Genomic DNA, 11195 nt, shown 5'->3' on the forward strand with positions numbered 1-11195 from the left:
GCATGTGTTGGGCTCCGAGGGCAGGACAGCTCATCGGAAAAACTTCTCACACACCTTCTAGCACACGTGCCGGCAGCATCCAGGCGCACATGTCACGCCACCGAAACACGCACGATGCAGAGCAGCAGTCGACTCGGTCATGGGCCTAATGTCAAGAGTTGTCTTCTGCCAAGATGTCATACGATGGCTTGAAACATCTAATTGTTTCTATTTTAAAAGACTGTTTTGGCGACATTCAGAGTTACAGGGCACATTTCAGTGAGACATTGTTTGAATAAACAAATGTGGACGACAATGGAGAACTATCACAAACGTTTATTTGTTTATAAGAATACAAGTATTAAGCAGATTCACATCAGGGGAAGGAAATTAATATTCAGAAAAAGCATAATTAAAAAACAATAAGAAAGGCTCACTTCAACATGATTAAATGGCAGAAGAACTTAATCTACACCAGCCGTCTCAAAGATGTTCCTCTCAGGTTCTCAAGTCACGATAATGAAGTTTTATGTCTGATCCTGCATATGTTCAGCCAAGTAAAAGTAATTAACATCTCTTTTTCAGAGATTATATCGTCGACAGGATTTGATTACAGTGGCTTCAATTTCTCTCAAACACCCCCCTCCCTTTTATAACTTTAATTACTGTAATTCTCCGAGGCCACAATCTTTTTTTTTTGTTGGTCCTAATAGAAACTTTCAGTGTTGTTCAGGAATGTTTCTGTGGTACTGAAGAAAGAGCCACTTCTGTCATTATATGAAGGATTTCCACTTTTCTTCTTCTTCCTCAGAGTTCCACCTGCAGCTGAGTTGGGCTTGGACATCTTCTTCAGTTTGGAGCTGCAACATAGAAACAACAGAAAACTCCTCACCCTTCAGAGAAGCTTGTCATCGTTTTCAGGTTGACGTCTAAGCTTTGTAGCAGCTGTTATGAAGACGTGGATAAGAATCTCATACCTGAGTAACTCCAGAGTTTTCTTCACCCACGCGTCTCTCCGAGTCACACAAATCTCATTCTTCTTTATGGTGTAGAAACTGCAACCGAGAGACAGAGATTTTTTATACGTCACAGCTGTACTTTGAACTTTATATTGTACTTTCAATCCAGACACAGAAGACGTTTTAAGTTAAACCACAAAGGTTTCACCACAAAAAAATGTGTTTTCCTGTCGATCTAAGGAAACCAACTTTCTCAAATGAGTCAGTGATTTACTTTGTGGTTGCAGCCTTAAAGAAAATTTCGATAAAATGACTAAAAATAACATTTTGAAAAATAACATCTTATTATGACGATAATATTGACACATTCAGTATTCAGGTTTGATGCTCCGACTTATTGAATAATTGTGTGATTGGATTTTGCCGATGTTGGATAGAGACTAGACAGATTAGGAACAAATGATTTGTAAACAGGATTTATTGAAACAACTGCCTATTTAAAGTTATGAATTTATGTAGATTATTATTAACACGACTAAATTCTTTTTTTTAATGGTTAAAAATACAGACACAGAAACAATTTTTATCAACTTACTTGGAAGAATTTTAAAAAATGTCATTACAAAATCATATTTTCTGTTCACCTAAGTGAGCCAAATTTCTCAAATGCACGAGAGAAATAATTCATGTCGTGTAGTGTTATTATGACAATGGCTGGTAATATTGACACATTTTGATTAGTATCCCAAAAGGGGTTGATGCTTAGACCTATTGAATAATTGTGTGATTGGATTTTATTAATCTTAGATCGGCAACATTTAGCTATAGGCTGCCTGTTCAGAGTTATGCAATTCTGATGGTAGAATTTTGTGATTATCATGTCTAACTATTTTATTTTTACGGTGCAAAATTCATCGAAGACGGCTTTAGCTTAGTGCAGTGCTTTAGCTCAGATTCCGGTGTTTGCAGGGCTGGAGATGAAAAGGTTTCGAGTCTTACATGATTGCCTCCATGTTGCAGTTTTCCCTGATGGTCTGTTCTCTGTAGCCCTTAATACGCTGGAACGGCACCGGCTTCCTGTTGTATCTCGTACAACAGGCTTTGTTCATTTGGGATCGCCGCCGCACACAAACACACAACACATCATTAACAACTGAAACATCCTACAGAAATACATATACTGTATTCTAATCTGATTGGTTGCGGTCAAATGTAATGAAATGGACTCACAGGTAGCTGGAGCTGGACTGAGTAGACCCAGTATGAAGCAGAGCAGAGCAGTTGTCATGGTGATCGTTCCTCTGGGAGCCATGTTGACAGTGCAGAGTCACAGCAGAGAACTTATTGAATACAGAGCCCCACATTTATATATACACACACACCAATATGGCACTACCCATGTTTTGTAAGATGTGGCCCCTAAATCGAGGACAGGAAGCCCACTGTTACATCACTGCAACCAAAGGTGCAGAAGTTGCACTGTGATTACAAATCCAGGCTCGACATGAAGATTTGTTTTTGTGGGCCAGCGAGAGTACGTCTGTGAAACTGGTGCACCGATGCGGTTGGTTAATAGAATCTCATTGGGCCCTCAGCTATATTTATGCTTTTCTGGTTAATAAACTCACTGTTTAGTTCTTTACACATGCACAACAGATTGTAATCGTCACACATTCGTAATTTAGATTTCTCCGCAGCTGCAATGAGCTACAATGAGTTGTGGTGTGTTTAGCTCTCAAAGCAATTTTCCTGCAAAACAATGCTTATATTAAATTAATGACACGAAATATTGCATTTATCTGGTGTTTTATATCTTCCAGCGGTGACCAAACGTCACTGTGATGTCCATTGTCATGTAGCTTAAAGCTGTAGTCATGGTGTTCTACATTATAAGCAGTCTTGAGATTGTTTTGTGGTGTGAACTGATGGAGTATGAGAGGCTTGTCAAAACCCCCTTCCGTGTTAGCGTGACCTACTTAGGCTGCAGAAAGCTGACAACTCCAAATGTTGCTCAGCTGACCCAGATAGGCACATGAGCTTAAATTGTAAATGTAAAGCATTTGATATATGTATATATCCAAAAACTACACAAGATGTAAGTGGCTAGTTTTAAACATCAACACCTCTTGCAGAGTGAAGTACTTTGAAAGCTTCTGCCTCATTCATGGTGCTTGCACGGCCACCGTTGGATTCCTGGTACCGCAGGCCCACTACATACGGCGCGTGATTGCAGCTTGATATTTTTGCAAAGTGGCGATGGAGCACGTTAAACGGTTGCAGATTATTCTGTTATAGAGGAGAGGAATCCGCTTGTGCCTCTTCTTCACACACCATTCTGAGCGATACTCAAATAAACCCCAAAGGAGAAATCTATTTTTCGGTTTGCCCTTTTCAGAGGAAAATTGAAAGTGTGAAGGGCAGCAACAGATGAGGGCCACTGATAGGGATTTAGTGTCTTGCTCAAGGATACTCAGGGACACAGATGCTTGTCGTCAAAGTGTGGAGACGACTGGGGACAGGGCTGATGAGTAAATCAGTAGGTACAGTTTGTTTAGTACAGAACCTTTCATATGGCAAAATCTCAAATTGCTTCACAAAAGTACAATTATTAAATAAAACCATGAACACAATAATGATAAATGCAACAGAAAGACATGAAAAACAAGCAGAATCACAAATATTTCACATTACAATGGTAAGTGGAGGATGAGTGTTTCATCGAGGTGGAGCCACAACTTCATAGGAAAGATCACCTAGGGTTTTTAAGTCAGGCACGAGTGGACAACCAGTGAGCCCTGTTCAGAAGACCCATGTGACCGACTGGTGCTGTCAGTGGGTCAGAGATATGTGCAGGTGGTCAGTGGGTCAGAGATATGTGCAGGTGACTGAACATGCAGGCTCTATATATGAAGTCAAGCAGCTTAAACTGAGTCCTATGAGGGGTGAGATGTGAGAAGTCCTGCTGGAACCTGCTTTATAGAAAATCTCTAAAGTCTCACCACATAAACTGACGCTATGATCAACAGGTGTGTACCTGCCAGAAATGTGTTTTTTTATTTCCTGCAACCCGACATTTAATTGAAATCATTTGACCTAATTTGACACATTTTAGGGTAAAGCTCGTGGGTTAATGTGCCAAGTTTCTCATTGTGGGGAGGTTTTTATGGTGTTGGGAGAATATGTAGTTTGAATAAATTTCTTCTCTATTAATATTTCAGTTGTTTTTCCACAATAGAAATATCAAATACAATGATAAAATGGTTTGGATGATGGATAAATCATGTCTGTAAGTTAATTTGATATTACTATGTTATGTACTGAAGGAGGAGAAACTACTGTCTCTCTAAACAGAATTGGAGCTGATGTCAGTCCATTGATACATGAGCAGATCACAGTGTCTCCTGTCAGGGGCCCAAACCGGTACCGTGTATCACCTGGTGAGTTGTTTTCTCATCTGTTTCCATTGATTATTCTCTTCCCATGTCTGTATTTGATATGGGAGTTCTCTGTCATCCTCTCTGTTGTCACTTTAGATTTTTTTGTTGGACCAAGAACAAGTCAGCTGGGCAATAAGAGCAAGGTCATAGAAAATACAAAATAAAGAAAAAGAAAAAGAAAAAGAAAAAGAAGTTAAATAAAATAGAGCTCAATATAAATCAGATCAAATATTATATTATATGCATTAAGTGTGTGAGGATGCAAGTGGAATTAAAAGTGATAAAATATTTTAAAAAAGGGAAAATGAAGAACCTGGAAAGATAAACAGATTAAAAGTCTTTGCTTTTAACGCTCAATCAACTTTAAATTAATGCATCTTTATTTATATTACAATCAAATAGAACTAACTAGGAAGGAAATAAATAATGCAATAAATCAAAATAAAATAAAATAATAATAACAACTTACTGCTGCTAGTTTGTTTATTTTTGTCATTGTATGCCTCACTATGGCAATAACAGTCGTAAGGGAACAAACCCTGTAATAATTGTTAAAATCGTTTCTGTGCTGATAAAGTAGAGCATTTCTATTGTGTCTACAAGAGATTGAGCTGATACAGTTACACGTCAGTGTTGTTTCTGTCTGTCACAGCCTAAACATCACCTTGTCTCATCCACACGCCTAAATGAGTTTTGACGCTTTGGTGCTTTGTCATTTTGTGAGAGTGTGAGATCATCACTCATTATGTTCTCGTTATGACTTGCCCAGCTTGTCCCGTCCTTGAGAGATCCTCTGTCCTCCCACGTGTCAGTCAGGCCCACACAACTCAATTTAGCACATCACACAAACTCATGCCTCGTTTGATGATGTCCAACAGCAGCCGTTGCCGCCTTCCCCCTCAGGGGGGCAGTGTTGGTATGGATGTGGACGTCAAGCAAATGTCCCGCGTCAACCTGATTCTTTGACGCCTCAACAATAGGGACAGCTACGGTCATATGTAAAATGCAAACCAGACTATTTATATCACAACGTGTGAAATAAGTTTTCCACACTGACGCACAATGTCATTCAGTGAGAGAGAACCTTTGGATTTGACAGCGACCGTGTAGCAGTCACCTAAACCTTCTCCCACACAGCAAACAGAAACACAGTGAAGGATCATGTCTTCATAAGATGACTGGTGGCTTCTGCTTCATCCTCTCTGCGTGTGTTTGTGCTCATGTTTGTGTAACTGACTGCTTGTACTGATAAAGACAAAGGTAATGATCTGGTTTGAAGACATCATCTAAAACACCATCTTAGCCTTGTCCAGTTTTCAAAGATGCACAGAGACACAGAGACAGACTCCCACCTTCATGTGAGGTTACAGTCTTATACTGCTTTATTCATGTTTTTTTTACTATCATTATTATAGTATATCAACATAAAAAAAATCTGAAATTATTTTGATAATCTATCAATTATTTGTTTTGAACTGTTTCAGCTTCACAAATACGAAGCCTCACAGATATTCTCTGTGTCATATCACTAGTAACTTTGGTAAATGGCTTTAAAATCATTATAAATCAATCAACTGATTTACTGAGGGGAAAAAAAGCTGATTAATCAGCAATGAATATAATTATCAGTTGCAACCGACTGAATGTTCAGTCTAAACAATGTCCGTGTACAATGATTTTAAATAGAGAACATACTTGTTGGCTCTAGACCACTGCTTACTTTACTGTTTACCCAACATTGACAGATCATCTCTATGAATCCATCATGATTGGACAGCATATTCACATGTTACACATCCAGAAAACATGGAGCCTCATTAAACTTAAGTCCAGTATTCACTTCCCTACCTCGCTTGTTAAATTGCTGTTTAGTGTCGGGCTGCTAGAATACAATGTGTTTATCAGAGTTTTTAAAACTGGAAACAGCTGCCTGCTGCTGCTGCTTCCAAAACAGAGTTGATGAGAGTGGAGACACTGAACCACAGATTGTTTGTAATGATGAATCATTTGTCTCCTTTTTCTCCCATTACCCTGAAATGAAGACAAAACATCCTGGATGCTTGTGCCGATACGTCATGTGGAGCCAGGTGTGCGCAGTAGCGATCAGGGGGCGGAGCTGCGGTATCAAGGTCCTGCTGATAGACAGACTCAACCAATCGTGAGTCAGTCTCAGCTGTCAGTCATGCTGCTTCGCGCTGGACACTCATCACTTATTAACACTCATAAACAAACATCAGTGTGATAAGAACTATCTAACAAGACAGAAACCATGTTCGAGAAATGTTTGTTCGACATGTACTTTGACTGATTAATTTGGTCCACGTGCCTTCCAATAACATGGAGGAGGCTGGGTTTATGACATGCACTGCAGCAAGCCACCAGGGGGCGATTGAGGTGCTTTGGCTTCACTTTTGTTAAACCAAAACAACAAGCTGAAAGAGACTTAAGTGCTCCATCTAGCTGAGGGGAATTTATTTCTCTTCTAATGACTAGTTTAAAATTATGCATCATCATTATGCGTCATCTGAGCTATTGTTAATATAACATTTTGATTAGAGCAGGTTAAACGGCCAATCCCTTACAGCGTAGCACTCTCTCTCTCTACTGATAATCCATGTAATTATCTTTTTAGAAGCTATTTCTTCATCTATTCTATTGTCTCACTGAGTTTGTGTACTGGCAGCTGCAAAATCTCAGTCAGTGTGTTTGGCTAAGAGTGGGTGTTTTTCTCTTCCTGTGCCCCCCCTTCACTCCTTTTTGGACTCACACTGGTGGACAGAGAGCAAGAAAAGAGGGAAGGGGAGGGGAGGGAGGGTGAGGGTAAAGAGAGGGGGTCACCATTGAGTTGTCCACCCACACACGCGGCCCCCTCCGGTCATCTGCGTGGGTTTGGGGTTAGGACATAGGCAAGGATGCAAGCGCGCACATCAAGAAAAGAATAAAAACGACAGCTTTCTGACCCCCAGATGTCAAACGTGGCAGAGAAGCTTGGAATAAAAGTGGTTTAAAATTGCAAGAAACTTCCTCCAAACTTCAGAAAGGGGTTTTGTCAGTGAGCACTTCACCGCAGAGGAGGGTTCAGGCCGCGAGGGAGACGGGAAAAGCTCTCAGAGCACTTGGCTGTAGCATGATCTACAAAATAATACCTAGTTTATCATAATTAGCATCGTTCCAGACTGTCAGGCCCACGAGGCACAGAAAACAATGCACTCTTTAATATTTTATTGAGGAGCTTGGGCGAATTACTTGATGTACAATTATGTGAGCCCGGCAGATTCTGTCCTCACCGTATCCTCCTACATCCCATCTGCCCTGTGTGTCCAGAGTGTGGGTGACTGAAGTAGCTGCGGGGGGGATGAGGAATGATTGTGGAAAATCATAAGAAAACTTGTGATGTAACAGTCCAAGTTGCACTTCTGCTGTTCAAGCCGACGCAGTAACATCCACGGCTGCCAACACAATGAGAACTGAAAGACAAAAAAAAGAGAGAGGGGGGAAATGGAGAATTGAAAGACCCCTGTGACATTCGAAGGCGCCCAGAGGTATTTTAGTCTGGCAGAGCTAACTCCTGGCCCAGGGAGACTCCGGAGGATACAGTGAGCCAGGAGAGGTGAGGAGAACAGAGGGGAAGATAGTAAAGTGGTAGAAAGAGGAGTATTTTTAGGGTGGTCTGTTATCTGCAGAGACGAGGGCGGTATCACAGCCAGGTCACATCGCTGAGGGGGAAACAGCACGGGCTGTCTGCCGAGACGCTAGATAAGGAGGAAGAGAACAATGAGTTCTCTCTCTGACAGCCCTCTGAAACACACACACACACACACACTAACACACACACACACACACACACACACACACACACACACACACACTCGTATGTCCACCAAGACACAAACATCGACTCAGAAACTCGTAACCACATCCACAGGAAGACACACAGCAGCTTCACGCTCACACCCTCTCACAGATACTTAGACACCCTCGGAAATATTAAAAGATCACATGAGAACAGAGCATCGGAGCTCAACAGGTGACCTGAGAGAGTTTTTATTTCTCCAAGTGTCTGACGGACAAAACCGACGATATCACTCGGCTGTTTATCTCTGTCTTCCTCGTCCTCTCTCTCTCTCTCTCTCTCTCCGTCCCTCTCTCCTCTATTGTAGCCCTGCGAAGGTGTAAATGCCAGCAGAACAGATGGATGGAGGGAGCATCTCAACACTCCGACACCATGTTTATGCAGTTGCACACCACACAAACACACATATATACACACATACACACTCCGAGGCAAGATGTTGATGGAGATTTCTTCAGTCATCAAAGTGACACACATGGCACACACACACACACACACACACACACACACACACACACACACAGTCACGTTTCCATGGCTTCAGGGGACATTATATTGACTAACACTGATTCCCTGGAGACTTACTCTAACCTAACCACAGTTACAACTTGTCTAACCCTAACCTTATACTAAACCTAAACTTAACCTGCAAACATGTTGTCACCTTAAAACCTGATTGATTTACGTTATGGGGACCTGTTTTTTGTCTGTGTAAACAGACTTAGGTCCCCACAACATAATAAATACCTGGACCAAACACACTCACACACAGGCAAGATGTTGATGGAGATTTCTTCAGTCATCAGTGACACACATAGGACACACACGTACACACACACTTTTGGTGTTTTGGTGTCATTGATGAAACCTTCTGTTCGCTTCTTCCTTTGTTTATACCGGGCACATGCGTGCATCAACACAGACGCACGTCCACATGCATACGCACACACGAATTGAATAAGTCGCCAGACGAGCAGCTGTTATGAGGAGAGTCGGGTCCAAACCGAACGCCTCTGACATGCTAATGACGCTTTGTCGACCCGAGGAGTTCGACCACACACACTCACACGGTACAGATTTAGCAAATAAGACTATTATCTGTCACACAACCTGAAGAATATCGATCCAGTCGTATGAATATTAAGAGATTTGAGCTGCTGCTGCGATGTAAGCAAGGACTGCGAGCCAAATGAAAGCCTAACTCGCTCCAGGAATATCTTAGCGAGGCTTTAAGGGAATATCCTTTTTCAACACCCAACACTCCCCCCACCCAACACTCCCCCCACCCTACACGACCACCACCCACCCACCCAATCCAATCCTCCCTGGCAATGCGCTGCTCCTCATCTCTCTTCTCTGCTTCTTTTGTTCATCTCTCTCAGCCGCCCACACACCTACCGTCCCTCGGGGTTTATCTTTACACTCTCGCACACATGCAAGAATTTATATTTGGCTACTTTGTATGTACTTTCTATTTTCCTCCTCACTATTAGAATCTTGGAGGTACAGTTCCTATATGAATACAGGTTCACGTTTGGGCATATGTTAACAAAAACACACGCAAGGCCGGATATTTTCCTGCTTTACAATACAGATGTGTGGGCAGCAGCCATCTGGGGCCCCAAACCGAACAAAAAGTGAGTGTGTGTGTGTGGCGTAGGGCTAAGGGCCAAACTCAAAGTAGGGGTTTAACGCCTGGGGCCCGTTGTGGAAACCCCCTCTAGAGAGCTGGGAATCTCAGGGGAGAGTGGGAAAAACATCCCGAAGATCATCAATCAAAACTTCACTGACACAAATGACCAGAAACAACGGACCGCTCTTCATCCATGTCACCACGTAACCTCCGCCCCGCAGCCATGTCCCACCCACCTGTGCTACTGGCCCATAGGTCCTCGCCGCAGGAAACCCAACGCGATTGGCCTGTCGGTCCCCGAGCGAAATCGTGATCCCCTCTCGGCTAATTGGGTCTTTGTGATTGCGCAGTCTGTCGTGGCGCTGGGGGAGAATGAAACGTGAAAACCGTATTATGGTGGATGGGGGAAGAGTGGCAGGTCGAAGCAAGGGAGATCGCTTTGGCGTCTCAAAGCGCCAGATGCTCTTCCTGGGTCCATTATGGCGCCTTAGAGGGGATCGAGATGGTTTCGGCATAGCAACTGCGAAGACACAAAGCGAGATGGAGACAGGCCCTGGGTGGAGAATCACACAAGCACATACATGCAAATGCAGGCGCACACACATACAGCAACCAACAAGCCAAACACTTAATATTTAGTGCTCCTTGTTGGTCTTTTTCAACAAAGGTTTACCAGAACCTAAAAAAAAACTGAAAGTGGAGCACGTCTCTGCTTCAACTTTTATAGTTAGAGAGGGAGAACCCCACTGGATCAATGGAAATGAAAGTATTTGCTTTTTCAAGCTGTGGCTCCATCGAGAGTGATTGTTCACCAGCGTCTTTGAGAGAGAGGGAGCGTGTAGGAGGACGGGTCATGAGCCTCCTCTTTGTTTGCTTCAACACGCTTCCACACAAGGACGCACTCCTGCGTCTCCCTGTGTCCTTCCAGGGTTTAGAGATAAAAATATTCAAAACTCTTCTTGACAGATGGTGGAGGGATATTGAAGCTCCTCATCCTTAAGATATCCAACAGCCTGTAATGGAATATACATCCCTGATCATTCCTAAGGGTTTCTCCTCCCCCCACAACCACCAACAGATGGCGCTGCAGTCACACGCCTCAGTGTAAATGCTCCTCAGGACAAAGGGCCTCCTACAGGCTTCCTCCCCAATTCAAACAATCTTATCAGGAAATTGTGACACATTCAGGATTTTAAATTCATGCAACAGCCATGCGATTCGAAAAAAGGGTGATGACGTTTATGACCTCATGCCTGCTGTGGCGTCCGATTGGTCATCACTGTTAAATGATTAGTGTATCCTCTATTATTTAACTGGGATCATTGGGTTCAAAG

General features: G+C 42.5%; 1 protein-coding gene across 1 annotated transcript; it reads right to left on the minus strand.

Annotated features, from left to right (window-relative positions):
- Nucleotides 1-300: 300 nt before the first annotated feature.
- LOC117778090 (C-C motif chemokine 20-like) lies at nucleotides 301-2298 on the minus strand. The gene is made up of 5 exons (XM_034613343.1): nucleotides 2169-2298; nucleotides 1938-2037; nucleotides 957-1034; nucleotides 657-839; nucleotides 301-622 (listed from the first exon to the last, which is right to left on the minus strand). The coding sequence occupies exons 1-4, from the start codon at nucleotides 2248-2250 to the stop codon at nucleotides 686-688; spliced, it is 414 nt and encodes a 137-aa protein (XP_034469234.1). The 5' UTR covers nucleotides 2251-2298; the 3' UTR covers nucleotides 301-622; nucleotides 657-685.
- Nucleotides 2299-11195: the final 8897 nt, after the last annotated feature.

Source organism: Hippoglossus hippoglossus, chromosome 17, assembly GCF_009819705.1.
Source record: "Hippoglossus hippoglossus isolate fHipHip1 chromosome 17, fHipHip1.pri, whole genome shotgun sequence".
NCBI classification, from domain to species: Eukaryota; Metazoa; Chordata; class Actinopteri; order Pleuronectiformes; family Pleuronectidae; genus Hippoglossus; species Hippoglossus hippoglossus.